Source organism: Ailuropoda melanoleuca, chromosome 19, assembly GCF_002007445.2.
Source record: "Ailuropoda melanoleuca isolate Jingjing chromosome 19, ASM200744v2, whole genome shotgun sequence".
In the NCBI taxonomy this organism is placed as follows: Eukaryota; Metazoa; Chordata; class Mammalia; order Carnivora; family Ursidae; genus Ailuropoda; species Ailuropoda melanoleuca.
Genome location: NC_048236.1, coordinates 21546698 through 21566797, shown reverse-complemented (window position 1 = coordinate 21566797; position 20100 = coordinate 21546698). Strand labels below are relative to the sequence as shown.

Sequence of the window (20100 nt, the reverse complement as noted above, 5' to 3'; positions counted from 1 at the left end):
TTCCTCACACATACTAATTAATACTACGATGAATCTGATGTTTGGGGGTTGCGATGGAAAATCAGAGAAAAGAGAAAACATGGACTGCCAGAAATTCTGTTTTGTGAGATAAGAAAAACAGACCACAGGACCATTGGACATACACATACAAACAGACACCCTTCTGTAATATCACATTTACTTATTAGTATAAATGAGAAAGGGAGGAAAATGGGGTAACATTATGTTTATAGTTAGTGAATGAGTCATAGTGGATCCCTCTTGTTGCTCTATATTTCTCTCCCACCTCCCTTCATCAACACTGGTATCTGTTCTTAGACATGATACACATTAGGAAGTGATAACTTATACTAGGAAATACCATATCTACCCTTTCCTTTCTTTCCTCTCTCCTTATATGGATCCCAGGTAGATAGCTTTCCCTCACCTCAAAAGAAGTGGGAGAAAGTTGGACATTGACTATGGAAAGTATCTGATGAAAGTAAATCTACTTTTAAGTTGATGTCAAAATTTGTTTCATTATTTGCTGTGAACAGTACATATCAGCCCTACGTAACATCCCTTTTATTACAGTGGTTACATGTATTTCTTAAAAGCATGACACTGGATGCTGTTCCAATGCGATACCACACTAAAATATCACCGCCCATTACCACAAGCCACATGGTCAGAGCTTGCAAAGTTGCTGAGTTGAGACCAAATTTGTTTTAATTGTTCCTTCTGTTTTCCTCTTGTCTCCACTTGACAATCGGCCTAGAGAAGGGGAACCAAGTGTATAGGCCTTGGCCCATTTTCTTCATTACTGATATACTGCCTATCACAGCTTTACACCTTGGATGTTGTCTCTGGGATTTCAGGTTGGATGGCTACAAGAAATGTAGGCTGAAATCACTGAGTTTTCAAATTATCCCTACTCATGGGAGTGTTTATATGTGTTTATCAGAACTGCATTCAACTTTTCACAGGCTTATGTCTGAATCTTCTGAAGAGATTACAAATTTCTTGAGATCAGGGACTATATGTTCTTCTCAGCATTGTCTTACATCTTGTCCACACATGATGATGTTTTTATATATAGTGAAGGCACCTGAGTTTAGCTATAAAACAGTTAGTTTTAAGGAGAATTCCAAATGTTTGCACTGAATAAATCCTACATATTTCAAAGGCATTATGTCAAAATGTTTGATATAAAACCTTTTTTTAAATCATAGCCATTAAAATTCCCTTTGAAATAGTAAAGAAATTGGTATACAACAGGGTAAGAGTTTTATATCTTTTATGATATAACTAAATTCAAGAATGGAAATCGTAGTTAGAAACAATGCATAATAAAGTTATTAGGTGCCCAGTATATATCCATAATGCTCACCTATGAGAGAATATGAGTTAGGCCAGTTTTACAAATAATATAAACATAACTTCCCAAAATTAAAGAAAGACACAAAAGAAAGACCTAATTTTAATGGTCTTAGAGTGATTCCAATGACAGCATAATTCTTTACAACACAACTGGCTTGAAAACACATATGGTTACTACTTCAGTGATAAAACAATTATCAACTTAGAAAAACGAGTTTTCTTATCTGAATTCCTACAACTTAGCATCCCTATCTCTTGACCCCTAGGCATTTTACTCCTAGAAAGTTCATAGAAAGCAGACTACGAGAAACAGGGTTGATAAGCATTTTAACTGATCAGTTCCATTTTTATCTTTATGCCAATGGGGAGTAACTGAGGTAAAAGAAGTAATAAAAACTAATATATTAAAAGAGGGTCTACAGTTAGCTATTATTTTTCATTTCTCCACATTATCTGTTTTTTCACATTCCATGGACAGATAAGAATGAACTATATTTGACTTTCTGTAAATATCACAGCTCAGTAGTTTAAAAAAACTCTAAAATTTGTATAAGCTTGCCCAAATCTTTGGAAAAAAGGCAAGGCATTAATATATATATATGTGCTTGTCTGTATGTTTATAGAGAGATAGAAATAACAGAACATAATTGACTTCATAAATAGATTTTCTGGGGGTGATTTGCAAATAAGGAATCACAATTTTGACTCCCTAATATTCATAATTACATGAATATTGAACTGTACAAGTTATATTCATAATTCATAGAATTCATAAAATTCTAGGAGTAAATATAACTACTACATCTTTAAAAGTATATTCCTGATATAGGAACCTAGTAGTCTTTCTCTGAAGAAAAAGGGAACAAGCTCGTAAGATGACTGTTACTTATCTACATTTTGGATGATTTTCGCAGTCTCAAGATGTTTTAGATACTTAAAATTTCCAGAGAAACTGAATCATTGGTTCATGACATAGGATATTACCTTGGGGAATTGAGATTACAAGTGGGACTGAATGTGAGCTGGATAATGTGTTTGGAGCACATTACCAGGATCTCAGCTACGTTGCTTGCATGCAGAATGGGCCAACGAAAAAGTCTCCCAAGGAGTAGACAATGGTTATTTATATCAGTCTTTGCCATTCTGGCCTTTGCCATTTCCCACTCATGTCTATCTCTCCCTCTAAAATGTGCCTTGGCTAGTTCCTGGGAGATTCTATCATTTCTTTGTGTGTATTTTCTCTCCTAAGTTGCAAGCTCCTTGAATTGAAGATCAGTCTTTTTCATTTTTTAGGTATTTGTTTTATGTTTGGCTGCTTCAACAACCTAAATAACAGCATTATAAAGACTTCTATCTATAATAATGGTGAAGTTATCAAATGCAGGTAAAACAGCATTGAAACACTTTAAAGGAAACTAAAATTTAGGATTACAAATATACTCTATGAACAGACTATATAGTCTTCATAATCACATGAAGTTATATGTCATTTATGAGCTAACCATCTTATGCATCTAACAGTGAATCTATAAAGTCTGTTTTCCTAATAAATATCTATCATTTCCATACATGATCAGTGGTGAATCCCTTCTCCTTAACTGAGTGAGTGTGAGACAATGACATCAAAAGGACTGCCTCTACAATAGTCTCTAGTTACAGTATCAAGGAAATAGTCAAGTCTTTGGGGCTCCTTATAATTTCTCCAGGAAGGAAAACTGAGTATGGATAAAATCTTAGTGGAAAGAATTAATATACATATTTATAGAAACCGAAGAAAGGTGAGTTTGGTACTCAGCCAAGGAACTACTATAAACCATTGCATATGATAGAATAAAGGAAAGTACCCAGTTTTAAGCAAGAAATAGTAACCAAAGGACACATTTTCCAATGTGACTGAATAAAGGTTGTACTCGTAATATTTCCTACGTGTACCAGGGACCACATACAGAGGACACAAAGTTCACCAAATGCAGAATATGCTCACCTGGGCACAAAGCAATATTACAAGGCTTATGATGTGTTTCAGGTCCTTCACACGGCCTTCCTCCATACTGAGGAGGTGTGCACGACCTTGTTCTTGTTCTTTGGCCTCGACCACATGTAAATGAACATAAACTCCATGGTGACCACTCCTCCCAAACTCCATGTACTGTAATAAAGCAAAGAAGCTTCAACAACAAAAGCAGAGAGGTAAAGACAAAGATTTTTTTCCTTAATTTTAAAGAAAAAAAATCATCAAATAGACAGTAAGAAGATATTTTAAAAGCTCAGTTAACATTCTTATTTGCCAAAAAAATGCAAAGGTTAATTTGAAAATTCATTAAAATAATGCAAAATGACATGTACTTTCCCCCCTGTATTCAAACAGCTATTTGTCATAAACTTTAAATGTGTTCTTTTTTTAATGGCAATGCACCTCTCTCCCTCACAGTAAAATAGTCATGAGTTATTTTTAAATAAAAGTAATATAAACATAAGGTAGTATAGAAAATTAAATTTCTTATAACATATATGATCTTCTAGAGTTAAGTTTGCATTTAAATATATAAGGGCCAACTTAATTCTTAAAATTTCAAGCCTAATGACTTTGATGTCAAAAAATTTTAAAAAAATCTGAAAGTTAATGGTACATATTTTAAATAGTTTATTAGCTTGACATTTTAGAAAATAAATGTATTTTTGCCATTTAAAAAAATGTGGGTGTTCAAAGTCACTGTCTTTGAATAAGACGGAAATTTCAAAAACTCTATTCGCATAAGATTCTCCTCTTTGCCCTCTTTTAAAATGAGTGGCAATATGAAGATTTCTTTCTTCTTGCAATAACTTCATGCACTGGAAATCCTCCTAATAAATAAAAGTTTCTAGAGAAACAAATGATCTCATTGGGATTATTCCTAACATAAGTATACATACACCAATACTTCAATTATGCCATTACAATGGATTCAAACTAATCAGAAATATTAACATAATTTGTGCTCCCTCCATAAGAGCCACTATGAATACATATTGACATCTTTTGCATAAAGTCCATTCGAGTTTAAAATTTAGATCCCTTCTTTGCCACAATCAAATCACCAATCTCATCCCAATTTTTAATATGTGGGATAGTAAGGAATAGCACTCCACAGGTAATATAATACAAATAAAAGGAAGCTGGGCAAAATGTGCTCTTTGGCTCAAAAGCTCTTATCTTGATGTTGAACCTCTGGTCTTAGTATGCTCGTAGAAGTTCATGAGGAGAAGACTGATAGGACAACCACTAGAATGAGAAGGGGGAGTAGAAATTTAGAATGGATGTTGAAAAAGATTTCACTTTCTCCTCAACATCGGTAGGGGTAAGCAGGATCCATATAAAGTGTCACAGGTGTTATGCGAGTAAATATAGTATAGCTAGAATATTTTGCATGTATATGCAAACCAAGTTGCTACTTTAAAAACAGATACATGATACCTTAATTATGAGGCACCCCATTCTCTTCTATTTATGCTATTGAGTTGACCGAACTGGTTGTGAAAATATATTGAAATATTGAAAAAGTTAGCCAAATTTGTGTAATACTCAGTGAAAAATTCTTCAGGTTTCTGAGAAAGTTGCTGGAAAATATATTTTTAAAATATTACATAGAAAAAAAGTAAGAGAGTGAAAGAAATTAATATGCTCACAGTTTTCTCATTTAAGTTTGGAAAACCAAAGCCACTCTGTATCTATTGGCATAAGATTAAATACTGAGTCTGTATTTAACTCTAAGGAAAAAAAAATATGCATATACCTATATTTACATATAGGTATATATGATCAATGAAAGCAAAATATTTTAAAAATATCATATACGAATGTATTTTGTCATATAAAACATATATCTTTAATTAATTTTTGCATTTATTTTTAATTACCAAGATTTCTCCATTTAAAAACTAAATTTTCTTCCCCTATTGTCTATATAAAGTGTTAATAGACCATATTGCATTCATATTGCTGGTTCTGCTCATTTTCTCCTCAATCAAATCACACTGCTCTGTATTCGTTGAACAAAGCTTAAAAAAAAAGCTGCTGAATTGGCAGATTTTTCTCTATTAATCTCAAAGAAATGTTGATTAATCTTGACAGTTTAGTTAAATCATGAAGTTGGATTCCTCTCAGAAGTATATTACTCTCTATTTTTTAACACTCTTTATTGTTCCATGGTGAAATTTCATGACTCTTCCAGATCATTTAAAAAAAATAAAATTAAAAAATATTCCTTTAAAAAAAAAGAAACAAAATTATTAATAACAGTTTATTTTAGATATTATTGAATTAGTTGGAAATTATAACACATAATTTATTAGATGCTATTCACAAGATTTATGTTAAGGAATAAAGATATTTGTATTTTAGTGGCAAATTGTTATATAAATTCTTTTACCTTTCAGTAAAGTATGAAAATCTGTAAATAATCTAGTTCGTTTGGAAAATGTGCCTAATAAAATCAAGAAACTTAAATCAAATTAATCAATTTTTATAATTTTCTTCTTTACTTAGACACTTGCTATAGTATCACATCCCTACTCTGTGATATCTAAAGATGAAATGAGGAATACACAATCTACAAATTATATTACTACCAGATTTTGAAATAAGCATACAAATTATCTTATAATTTACATCGGGATTTATAAAATAACTCTTTTAAGTGAGAGGCTTTTTCCTTAAGAAATATGTAGATGTGGATACTGTAACATTTACAAAAAAAAAAAAAAAATCAAAACCATTCCTTAGCCCAAATAAACTTCTAAGGGTTTAGAAGACATATAGAGTAAACCAGTGGTTCTCAACCAGGGGCAATTTTGCCCCCCAGGGGACATTTGGCAATGTCCAGAGAAATTTTTGATTGTCACAGCTCAGGGGAAGGAGGAACACAACTGGCATCCAAGAATGCTCAGGCCAGCCTCCCACAACAAAGATTTATCCATGTCAAAATGTCAATAGTACCGAGGTTGAGAAACCCTGGAAGAGATCATAAAACTGTAAGTCAGAAACCAGGACAGTAAAAACACAATTTAATGTAACTCTCTACTTTCTCAATTTACTTGCTATTTAACCCTATCATTTTCCGCTCTGAGTAATAAGAATTTTTGAAGAGACTATAATGTCAAAGCAACAATTTGCAAAAGGCTGTATGTCTTAGGATCCATATTAGAAGTAACACATTATTATGCAATTTTATTAAGAAAACCCTTCTTTTGAAATTAGGATAATATGGGTGAAAGGCAACTAATTTATAACACTATTGATTAGGCTTTAGTAGGGCAAATAAATACAAGCTCAAAATTCTATCATTCCATATATTGTATGGAAAGTGGCTTTGACATTCATTTTGTCCTTGTGTCATTTTCATTAATTAAATGCCAAACACACTTAAATATCCATAGTGTGACAACTAGGTTATTGATTTCTGAGCTAATTTTCTTCTTGGGAATTTAAGGTATTATTTTAGAAAGATATTTACACTGTTTAGATACTATTTAAGTTTTTAAATTCACTTTTGGTTACTGTTTTCATGACATATTATATCCAAAAAGTACATATTTACCATCATGGCAACTAACTAAACAAAATATTGAACACAAAATATTTCATAACGAATACAATAACCATGTAAAAGATATCCCAACTTCCTATAATGAAATACTTATTCTATATTTTTAAAATAACGAAGCTGCTAAAAGAGTGTTCGGTTTTAGAAAATCAAAAAGAAACCAACAAAACTCTCCATTCTCTTAAATTCAACATCTGAACTATAACAATGATTAAAAGACACATTTTTCTTATCGCCAGCACTATTTAACCAAATTTAGAAAGACAAACGTATAGTATATGAAGGTGAAGAGGAACTAATGATCAGTATGTATTTCTTCAGTAGGTATAATGGTAGGAGGTTTAAGAAATTGAGGAAAAACTTTACAATCAGAATATTATTCAGTGTTTTCTAAACATCAGACACAGAGTGAAAGGGAGAGCACTCTTGTCCCACTACAGATGCTCTCCTTGCCCAGTGAAGGGATTAATCAGCAGTCTGTGGCAGAAAGATGGAAGTCTCCATATGTCAACCATATGACTGTGCATAACGAGTGCCTGGAAGTAAGCACTGAATGGAGAATTGTGGAGAACACTTGAGCACCCTCTCAGACTTCCACTTGGGGGATCCATTTGCCATTAGACTCTACCCTTGTATGTTGAAGGGAACTTGAGCTTTCAGAAGGATGCTAACAAGATAAATGTATATATCAAGCACAGCTTAATTCTCTATTGACACTTTTCTCATTGCCCAGGACAGAAAGCTTGATACTGTAGCTAGGGGCCAGCTTTATATATGAGAAAATGTACTCTACCCACCCCCAGCTGAAAATCCACAAACATTTACTCATGGGGTCATTTTAGCTACAAAATTAAGAAATTTGGTAATTCTGAAAACCTTCAGCTCATTTTCTCTTGCCTAACAGACCTAGAGTCTGTTTGCTCTCTAACCCCTGGTTTTGGCATCTTTTTTCATTGTCCTCCCCTTCCATGACCTCCATAAGCACTTTTTCCCTCTGATTTTTTTTTTCACTTGATGTTCCTTCTCATCTAGTTTAATTCCCACTGACTCTCATTGGTTTTTCTTGCTTTCAGTGGAAATTATTGCTGCTTCCTGCTAATTCTGTCTTCCCTCTCTCATAGTTTTCTGCCCTGTTTAGCTTTTACTTCCACCTTAATCTGCTGCTCTGTGTCTCCCAATTCCATTATAAAGGGATTTCCCATCTCAGGCATCAGCTCTCCTCCATGTTCTGCCCACCACTTCCTTTCCCTTTAGTTTCTTCCAAATTGTCTTGTCTTTTATTGTGACAAAAAAAAAAAAATACATTAACAGAAAACTTATCATCTAAACTATTTTAAGTGTACAATTCAGTAGTGTTAAATATATCCCCATTGTTGTAAAACAGGACTCCAGAACTTACTCATTCTGCAAATCAAAACCCTGTACCCATTAAACAGCAACTCCTCCAGACTGTCTTTTAATGGGTTGCCCTTGCTTATTCTGCTGGGAAATTGGGACTGTCCCTGCCCTTCTCCCACGCTACCCACTCTCTACTCTTACTTTTAGCAACTGCAAAGTCAGCCATCTCTGGAAATGGAAGTCATCAGAAAACTTTTACGCACAATTTAGCAAATGAAGAGGTGCTGTACTGCCAATCCCTCTCTTTATGCCCACCCCCTTTTGGAGGCCAAATGGCGGATGCAAGCCCAGCATCAACTGCAATGGTCAATAAGTTTGCATCACCCATCCACCAAATAGTTGAACAGAAATATAAACCTGGAGATTCACAATATCATGTACTTTGGACTTAGTGAAAGGAAGCCCAAATTCCTTTTAGGGCTCATTTTTCCATCAAAGTCAGTAATTTAAGAAGAAATGCCTGTAATATGCATGTAAGCCTCAAATGAGAACAAAATGTTGAAGTCACCCGGAAAATCTCACCCTACCTGGGCAAGCCACTGTGCTGTGCTCCACTTAACATTGAAGATTTTTTTCTCCATTAACGACTTTAAAGTTTACAATGCAGTGGATGGCTTGGATGAGGACAGTCACTTGAATGAAATAAATTAACAGAATGTCCTTTGGTCAGGGGAACTATTTTCTCTGATAGAGCCAAGTAAGTAAAAGGAAAACAGCTGACTGCTTTAAAGACTGTATCAACCACTGCCTTAACCAATGGGTACAGATCACATTCCCAATATGCCTGCAAGATTACGTTTCCTCAAGCATTCAACTGGACATTTTTGCCACCTGAAATAAGGAAAGCTATTATAATCGTAAATATTATTAGAAGCAGATACAGAAATGTCAAGCGTATAGTTGCAGTGGGTGGGGGAGTCATTTATATAATTTCCTGACTACTCTGAAAGCAGAAATCATCACATATATGACAAAATTTCACAGCTGAATATGAGTTAAACTTATCCACTTTAATGAAAATGCCTATACCCAGTTCATATGAAAATAACAAATCTTTCCAAATGCGTAGCATGACACAATTCAATAACATCCACAGTTGTAGTTGCTGCTAACACTACCTGGACAGAGGGCAGTGTTATTGCAAACCCTTGATTCTCTTAATGGGCCGCTGCAGTGTGTCCCGTAAGGTGATACACAAGTTCTGGTTCGCACCTGCGACCCTTGACCACAAGTAACTGAGCATGTGCTCCACTGGGACCACTCTTCCACGCCAGATTCACCTGCGTGCAAGACAACAAATAAACATGAAATACTGCTTTGAGTATTCATTTACTAAGCATCATACCGAACTGACATTATGACATGCAAAAATAATTTAAATGTAAAAATATGACATTACATCAAAAGGTACAAGAGAACATTTCAGAGAAAAATACACTTAAAGGGAGATACATATGACACTGACGCGAGGTTCAAGTTTCTTATAACCTTGTCGGCAAAACTACTCTTCACAACGACGCTGTGCTACAGACACAATGAAGGGACCAGTCAGCATTTTTCAACAACGATGATTGCTGAAGGGATTCTTCAGGCCGATCTAAAACTTTGTCCTTTGGATGGGAGAGGAAGCGAAATGTATTGCTAAACTTACTCTGGCTTTGGTGAGTCGGAACATATCGATGTATTCTTCTTCCCTAATCCTTTATTGCCTAGCAGCCTCCTTTCTAATGCTGGACAAGGCGGAGTCCTGGGAGTTTGGGGATATCTGATTTTTACTGTGTTAAACACTGACACATATTTATAATTTATTCCTAGTGCAATTCTTACTTTTTCATCCTATGACAGCTATTTATTTTGTGATAATTCTTCTGCTCACAATTTTCCTCATGTTCTAGAGGAGTGAGTTTTGCTCAAAATGAAGGAAAATTTCTCTATGATTTCTATTAATTTATTCAAAATAGGGCCCTAAAAAGCCAATGAATGTCTGGATTCATTAATTTTCTCAGAGTAAGCATCACACTAAAATTACGTCTAGTTTCTATTATTATCTAAGTCATGTCCCCAAAAGACTTAAAGTCAAGAATTTCTAAGACCATCACGATGGACTTCTGATTCTATTCTAGCATCATGTTCCGGATAGATTTTTAACACTGATTTGAAAACTTGCAGTTGCTTTTCCCCAAATACAAAATTGGGGCATTTACCTGCTAGCAGGAAGAACTTAAATTACTTATTTCGTTGTGGGAAGGGTTTGCAGGTGAACTGTTTCTGAATACTTTGTATCACTGATTATATAAACCAAGGAATGATTTGTATTTTATAAGTTCTGTTTAGAATTTGCCTTTGGAATAGAATTCAAAAAAAAGAATATGATAATCTATTTGTCCATCTTTCTTTCTTTTGAAAAGTTAGTAAATGACTTAGAAATTACTTGCAGTGCTACTCAAGACAGCTGGTCCATAGACAGTACTCCAGGACAGAAGGAGATTGAACCAGAATGTAACTCAACTTGCTGATTTCTTCACTGAGAATTTCTTTCTTCCCAAAGAAACAAACTAGAAATTTAGCTGAAATAAAACATGTGCTTGATAAAGTCATTGAATTTACATTCTGGTATAAGCTTCTTATCTCCTCAGGGGCCCATAAAAACTAGTTCAGAGATAAGCATAAGTCCAACAATCACAATTTGGGTAGCACCATTATAAGGATTTGCTCTTATCTTGGTCTGCATTTATGCACCTAGAGGCATAGCTTATAAGGCATTTATGACTAGATATATAACATAAGGGCAAAAACAGTGGTAACTGGGATGATGTATTACATTAAATAGGACTTTTTTTTCAGTGTTGGATCAGTGTTTGTCCTGAAAGTCCTCCGTAGATTACCCTTGATTATTTTAGTCTTTTTTGGCCTTCACCAATTTATATTTAACTACTTCATAAAAATGTTATTGGATGACCATTTGAATAATATTTAAAGTCAGGCCTTATAATTTGTTCTTTTACATTAAAGAATAATCTAAAAATTGAAAATCATTATTCTAGAACCCAATAATATGGCAACGGTTAAAAAATATCCACACATATAGGTGTATATGAACATATATGTATTTAGGGATGAAGAATTTAAGCGTAAAGTTAGGAAAAATATAATGCAAAGCTTTTTCTTTTGATATTTTAATCAGTGTTGTGATGAGAGTAAGTGAAGTAGAAAGATTATGGTTGTATGTTATTAATTAAGAGCTAGAAAACCTTGAACAATGTAAATTCTATAAGTAAAATGATAAAGGTTATGCATAAAGTTGTTATATTTTTCCACAAAAACAGTCCTCTCGGCCTCGCATTGTTATGATGGCATTAAAAATGTTTTTATTAAATTGAGCAATGAATCAGGATCAAGATCTATTTTTAAATGTATTTCTGTACAAATATTAAAAAATCTAGGCTGCTTCTGAACATATACTATAATGACGTTCAACAGGCTAAGCAGTGATGCGTAGATCATAAGAGATTGGCAATTAGTGCTCAGAACTGGCCTTCTTCACTTGCTCAAATTGATGGTTCATTTTGTTGATCAGAAACAAAATAAATAAATGGATAAAATATATATTGGCTTTCACATTATGAATCAAATTTTGCCACTCAAATACCAGCCTACCTACCAAAATGACCTCATTATATTTCAAATGGTATAGTTTCAAGTGACATTTCCACTAACTAGTTATGATTTCCTTGCTGCCACTTCATTCCAAAAAGTGTGAAGACTATTCAGGGCAAGCACTTTGGGTGACTGTGAGAAATAGCTCATATACTTTGTAAGAAAGATATGTATATTTTCAAAAACTCACTGATAGTAAAATAGTTAAGTATAATACAAAGTATACTATTTTTAATATGTGTGTCTTTGGAGATAGCACAAACTACTCTGGTTCCCTAACTTGTGCCAGAGAAGGCAGGTGAAACACGGTGTAGTACACTTCAGTGTCTGAGCACAATTAAGGCTCTTTATCCTGACGCGAAACATGAAAGGGGATTGGAAAAGCACTGTAATTAAAGTCAGAGGACCTGTGTTTGATGGGAAGCTACTGAATATTAGTTCTGTGACCTTGAAAAAGTCACTTTATTTCTCTGAACCTCTCAATAAAATGGGTAATATTTCTACCTCAAAATGCATGTGTGAGGATTGAATGAGATAATATGTAAGAGTATATTTTAAATTATAAAAAATATTAATATAAATTTTTGTGAGTATGTTAAAATGATTAAATTAGAAACATACTTTTAATTTTATATTTCTGGTTTAGATCACATGCTATACTTTACAAATATAGGCTATCTTCCCCCACTGGAATACAGGACCACTTTTCTAAGCATGTTTATAAGATCATTTGATGACTATGGTGTTAAAAAGCACCAATAAGTGCAATTAAATTGTCTTAAGCCATCTTTTGGCATCTAATTTGGATGTCTCTATTAAATGTCTGTATCTTAACACTTCATTTCTCTTTACTATAAATATAAATTGTGTCTTAGGCTACTAAAGCAGTATTCATTTATACTTAAACTAGCTTATCTCAGTTATTGGACTGACCAAAATGATTAAGTTCTTTTGATAAAGTAACATTATTTTGCCAAATGTTCCTCTTTTAAAAACCATTTCCACTCACGGTATTACGTTATAGAAAGCTCGCTTTTCGGATACGCGGTTTACTGATCATATTGGTTGAAGAGGCCAGGTTATTCATTTTGAGAAGTAATTCTTAATTATAAAGGCTTAGAGGTTTTCCTTTGTTTTCCCTCAAGGCTAATATAAAAGATATGATGTCTTCCATCATTCAGTTTTACCTCTATGGCATTTTTCTTCATTCTCAAATTAATATTAGCAAATGTTTATCATTGTTTGTATGTAACACCAATTTCCTGGTTTGAAAGACCAATATCAAAGTTTTATAAGTAAACCTTAACCTTTGTAAGATTTTATTATGTGACACTTAGTTGCACTTACTCAGACTAACTACCTTAACACCTAAAGAAAGTATAATCTCAGAAAATATTGAAGGGAAAAAAACAGCCCCTCTCTTTTTAACTTTATAATTGCCTGGTGTCAAATTACATATTTTAAAAACTATTTAAAATAATGCAGTTTTCCAGTCTTTTATCAGTATTGTAGTAATTTAAATTTAAAATATTACATGTGTTTTTATATTTACCTAAACTCTTTTTGCTTTAAAATAAAATAATAAATATTTATTACACATCAATTCAAACATCTAATCGATATTTTCAGAATTTTAATTTTTCATTGCCTTTTCTAAATTATTGTCAACAATACAAGGAAATGGTTTTAATGCTCCTCATGGATCTATTTAATAAGAGTTTCATCTACTTTACCAAATCATGTGTTATTATATTTTAGATACAAAGCAATGCTTGAAAAAGAACCAGTAAATGAAAACAGAAATTAGTAATTTCTCACTAGGAGAACATCATGTTCCCTGTGATTCGAATTTGCAAAAAAGGTTTTGGCTGAGAACTGAATTCTCTTGGTTTATGTCATAGCCAAATGCAAAAACTGAATTTATATAAAAGCTCCTGGCCAAATTGTATAATATTTCTGCATCAACTAATTTTACCACATTATTGGGAATTTAAAACTACGGCTCACCATTTCACTCCCAAGTAACCACACTTTTAATAAATTTCAGCAAGACAATGACTGCCACTTCTTGTGCAAAAAGGAAGAACATCTCTGATCTTGCAGAAATGCCCCTGTGAGATCACTGGAAAGAGGCTGAGTGGTCAGCCCATGCCCTATGCCTCTAGTTAAAGTCAAATATTCCCCAATCTCTGGTCAATGCTTGAGACTTTTTGCTCCGGGTAAGGGAGAAAAATACATTTAATAATTTGAAAATTTACCTGACCCTGGCAATGCACTTTTGGACCTGTTTGAACAAATGGTAAAAATATGTCACGTTTTCTTAAATAAGAAGCTGCACCAAAAGCAATCCAGATAAGCAAGTTTTCTTCATTTCTGGGTCTGGCTGCAACATATATATTAAAAAAAGGTAAAAATATGTCCTTAATGCAGAAGTTATTGTAAACATTCTTCCTGTTCTGAAGAATTCTTTGACCTACTATACTACTCACCAAGGGCACAATCCATTAAGAGTGTTTGCATTTTAAGTTGTAGATTCAAATTTAATGTTCAGAATAAATATCCTAAGAAAATGTAAACTAAAGGAAATATTCATTCTTCAAGAGAATTTCATCAAAATCAGTCCATGTCATGTCAACAAGCTGATCAAGTACTGAAACTTCCATATTAATGGTAAAACAGACCATCCAGATTGGAACGTATAAAACTTTATAAAGACATAGATAAAACTGTTAGTTTGCAATTTCCTGAAATAAAAGTGACAGCTGAAAATGTTCATAACACAGTTTAAATACATTTTCATCGAAGAATGTACTACATGCAATGTAAACAGATGGAATTATAGCCCATTTACTATGATGAACCAACATATGAATGCATTTAATTGTGCTACAGATATACATACATATATATATATATATATTTCCCCCCAAGGGAGGTATTTGAAAGTAATCTAATTAGTTTAGGATTAAAAATTTTACAAACCAGAAAGTGATTTTTGTTGATGTTTAATATTTGGGATGTATTATAGCTTACTAATAACAACTGTCAATTTTTTATTATTTAGCTTATATAGCAAAACTCTCTTTTCAAATAAAAAAATTCTGAAAAAGTTTCTAATTTACATACATTTTATTTTTAATATTTATATGATGTACGACTTTTGAAAAAATACTCGACATCTTAATGCTAAATTAAATTTCATCATTTAAAGTCCTATTTAAAATTCTCCTTCTGAAAAGTCCTATAATAATCAATTATTGACAAAGTAACTGTTGAATTTCTTTAAAAGTTTAAGGATACAATTTAAGAAGTTAATTGACATGAGTAAATAAGAATATGTAAATCTTACATGTCCCATACTGAAAGCAAAATAAACCTTACACATGTTTTTAGTGCGCTTTTCAACTCAAAGCTACTTCATTTATGGACTTTAACTGGTGACAAAAAAAAAAAATGGCTCAAAAAAATATCAGCTCCAAAAACTGACAAATGTGCAGCAAAAGATTATGAAAACATGCAGTGGTTTCATTAAATTAACAACAATAAATAGAAAAATGTAACTAACGTATTACCAGTTTGTGCCATAAATTTAGCAGCATCAGCTTGTTCCTGAGGGACCCTTTTTTCATGAACAGATCGAGGTCGCTGACTTTTAATTGTATGATCTCCCATCATTCCAAATTCTAAAGACAGAATAAAGGTATATGAAAGCTTGTGTGTAGACATTTCTCACAAATTACATTACTGTCTCATGCAATATGTTCCTGCATATACCTAGAAGTTACTGATCAAATTTACAATTCTAAATTTGTGAGGCTAATCTACTTGGAATATTTCTAAACTCAAGTAAAAAAATCTACAAACAAGAGCAAGGTTTCAAGAAACAATAATAACAGTCGATAGAATGACACATCAGGTTTTAAGTTAGCTTAATTAACAAATAGTGTATGCCTTTCTGACAATGTTTCCAAGCAATACATCAGAAAAAATACAACCACAGTGTTAACTGTTGTTTTTCAGAGAGATAATCCTGACTGCATAACAGCCGCTGGTCTGCTGAGTAGTAACCACCCCCAACTCCAAGTTTTTCAGCACTTTATAATTCCGGCACTGTTACTGTAAAATAATTTTGATAAAACAAAAGCTGAATTTATGGGATAGTTGTTGATTCTGGTTCAGGGGAGGGAGGGTAGGAGAAAGGGGATTCCCAAGGGGCAAGCTATTAGGGTGTTTCTATTACATAAAGACAATTATTGGGCCCTTAAGACCAGGACTTGAATACATGACAAAGATTATTGAGTAAAACATGTTCTAATGACAGGGCAGATATATTGCCAGAACCAATGTCAAAATTTGGGAATGTATAATTTTACCTTTTCCAATTAATCTTTAATTTTCTGCTAAAATATTACAACTTACTTTGTGTAATAGAGCAGTGTGTTTTGTAAGCACTAATTCTACCCACAATTTTTATTTAATGATAAACAGACTAGCACACATTTTTGTCCATCCTGGCGAATTCCCACATAAATATTAAAGTGTGGCACCTGACAGATTGATTTGTCAGAAATTCTTTCCAAGTATTCTACCCAAGAGAACATCCCAAGAGAAATCTGAGAAATCTAAATGTGTGTTTGTTTTTGTCAGTTTAGATAAAATCCAAGGCAGGAAATGGAAATTTTCATAAAATGTCAGTTGGCTTAATCTTGCAAAATCCATCATTATTTTCCATTGCTGCCAACAACCTCTCATTCCATTCATTTATGTATGCAGTATGTACTGCCTAAACTATGTTTCATTATGCTAATAAGAAGCATCTACTCACATATCATTTAATGATTTTGGAAATTGACTACTTGGAAAGTTTATATCTAGACTCTTATGTACTACCCAGTATTTTAAAATATTATATATAATTGAAAATGTTCAGGGTCTGAAACAGCAAAAGAATTTCAGTAGTAATTTTTATTAACATTATGCTTTACCTTCTGTCTTCTTGAATTTATCATTTAAATGTGTATGCGTGTGTGTCTAGCACTAGAACATTTAAGTCAGAGTATACGTATGCATAAATAAGTTGCAGGCTCTGATGGTCACATTAAGGTGGTTTTGGCACTGGGAGGGAAAAGGATACAAAAAAAAATTTTTTTCCATGCCTATGACATTTCCTTCTGTTGCTGCTGCTTCTTCTCTTTTTCTTCTTCCTCTTTTTTCCCCCTTAAAACCTCTTTTAGTAAATAACTTTTATTTATTACCTGTTCTAGAAGAAGACAATTTTTCAACTCAGCAGCAGCATGAGAATAGCCTCCAATCTGTTTTCTAAGAATAAGTCGTTTATTTGTACCAGGACTACAATCTTGAAATTTAAAGGCCTGAGTATGTTGATGGACACGGCTAAAATAATTTAAAAAGTGTCATATTAAATTTTTAATGATTTCAGAAGTTTAAACACAAGTAAAATACTTATCTTTAAAAACAGATACGAGCATCTGTGTGAACTATTTCATATTATTAGCTGGAATGTGAGTTAAATCTCTCAAACACAGGTAGAGCACAAGTTAAATTTCAGTATTCTTCACTATAGTCACTTCTACTCAATTCTACTCATCATCAAAAATCAATGTTATGTATTCCAACATTGGGATATTTAATACTGGGTCACAGTATTTAAGAAGAAATTCTTTAATCATCTATGAACTTGATTATATATTTTTGTATAACCAAAGGTTTCAAATGAACATTTTGATTATTTCTGTCAATATAATTTATCTGGAAAACTACTTCTAAAAAATGAGAACAGGATGACTTGATATAACTAAATTCTCTGTAAGACAGAAGACATGCTAACAATTTATTTCTTTTTCTCAGGTGGAAAAACAACACTATGGTGGTATTTTTTGAATGTTCTAGACCTATTGTTTCTGACCTAAAACAATCTGAATTTGTAAGTGAAGCATGTAAACTATTATTTAACCAAGTGAGTTTCTTTTGCCAATGTTTATGCATCAAGTGTTTGAAAAAAAAAATACATCTTTGTTTAGGGTTGTTGTCAATGGTAAGATTTAACAACAAATGTTATAGTTCAATCCACATCTCACAATGGGATATTTCCAAAAAGTGTTCCCTTTCATGATCATTTGATTTTCTTTACTTCTAGTGAAAATAAAGGCCAGTTGGATCATCCAAACTAAGAAAAAAAAAAGCCATTAGTTTTGCTATTATTTTCTTATGTGGTGAATGTGGGTTGAGGTAAACTAAGCATATTATGCTCTCTGAGTAACTGAAGTTCTTCATGGGTTGTTGATTTATACTCATATGATTCTGAGTTGGCAAAGATAACATACTACATTAGTTACACAAGGAAAATAGCATAAACAAACAAAGAGATGATCTGCTTTGTGTAAGCGATGAAAAGCAAGTTATGAAATCAAATGAAGTAATGTGCAGCATAATATTGTGTATGTATATACGGTACACGGCTTATGAAAATACAGGGTTATTTCCTATATATTTATAGTGATGGTATCAATGAAGTGGTGGGTAAATAACTGTATGCATGTATAAAACTCAAATGACTGGAGATGACTTTCATTTTTAGGCACATTTTTCTCATACAATCTTTCAATGTGCTTCTTGATAAAAACAGTAGTCTCTGGAAGTAAGACATACTCAAAGCTACATGAAAGAAAGGTTTTGAAAATTTGTTGTCCTAAGAATAGTTTTATGTCTTTTCTTCCCCCATCCAGAAATACATAAGAGGATCATTAAGAAACAAATAGACTTGAAAACTAACTCTTGACAGTCAGTTGTTAGTTGTGAAGTTTTTGTCTGGAAATCAAGGGTTATAATAATGTGAAATCACAGTCATCAATAAGTAAAAACATACACACATCCATTTGCTGTTTTACCAAGTGTTTACTTTTCAATGTGTAGGTAAGCGGTGCATCAGATTAGTTGATAAATTATAACTGCAATCTATTTTGCGATATAAATACTAACTTCACTTGTTAGCTAACTTGCCTTTGCATTCCCCCGAAAGCCACCCTAGCCCAGGCCATGAATGCTTCTCAACAAACTCTCAAAATTATGTCTTACTTATATTCTATGATCAACCTGCACTACTTTTTGTCTTGGAAATAGTCAAACCACTGCACCATTTCTATCATCTTTCTCCATGCGAAACACCTGTGTTTCTATCCATGCCTGCAGGAAAGCACCTCCCCAGGTCCAACTCCAATGGCACTACCTCCATGAACTATCAACCAATCATAATCAGGCTTTTTCTTTCTAAATTTCTATTTCAGGTTGTACCAATAATGGACCTTCATTTTAATTTTCAGATTGCTTTATTCCTTGTACTAGATTATAAACTTCTCTGAGAAGGAAATACAGTTTATGAGTTTTAAAACCACTTCCGGCTTTGCACCTAACTGAGGTTCATTATTTATTTATTTTGTAAATACATTTCATGTCAAGAATTGCTTCTCCAATATGAAAGTTTCTGGATGTCTAGAACCCCTTCTTTAACTTGCTTGATGGGGAAAAAAAAATTAGTGAAGTACTTGGAAGTTAGTTATGTATGATCATGATGGCCAACATTTCTTTATCCATAAATATATTCAGGTTATTATTTAATAATTGTAATATGACATTTTTCTTAAAAAAAATTAAATCTCACTAACCTAAAACAAGGCTTAATGCCTTAAAAACAAAGCTTAATTTTTGTCAGTAAACATTTAGTAATTACTTATGTGTTAGGCACTAAAGTTACAAAGATAAATGAAAAATAGTCTCTGACATTCTGAAGCTCATAGCCCACGGAAATCCACTAAACATGACCTGAACTTTTGGTATATGTAAAATTGTTTATTTTAATCAAAATCAAATTATTTTTATATTAGTTTCCTAAATATCACCCTTAACTAGAATGACTTGCTAATATGTTTCAAAAGAGAAACTACATCTTTTAAGCCATGCAACTGGACATTTGAAGTGACATTTCATTTGTCATACCATAACAAGTAAGAATAACTTGTATAACTTGTTGGAAGAGGAAAGATTCTATCATCTGGTTGGATTATGGTGGTATAGACAAATAAATTCT

At 32.9% G+C, this 20100-nt stretch overlaps 1 protein-coding gene across 5 annotated transcripts in view; it reads right to left on the bottom strand.

The window, feature by feature from the left end:
• Nucleotides 1-20100, bottom strand: part of ADGRB3 (adhesion G protein-coupled receptor B3) — a 697114-nt gene that overhangs the window by 415841 nt on the left and 261173 nt on the right. For 4 of the 5 annotated variants that reach the window (XM_034648079.1, XM_034648080.1, XM_034648081.1 and 1 more), the window contains 3 exons: nucleotides 15569-15679; nucleotides 9458-9619; nucleotides 3344-3508 (listed from right to left, as the gene is read on the bottom strand). In XM_034648079.1, coding sequence (XP_034503970.1) covers nucleotides 3344-3508; nucleotides 9458-9619; nucleotides 15569-15679 — 438 coding nt within the window. The remainder of the gene's footprint in view (nucleotides 1-3343; nucleotides 3509-9457; nucleotides 9620-15568; nucleotides 15680-20100) is intronic. The other variant, XM_034648082.1, reaches the window with a different exon arrangement.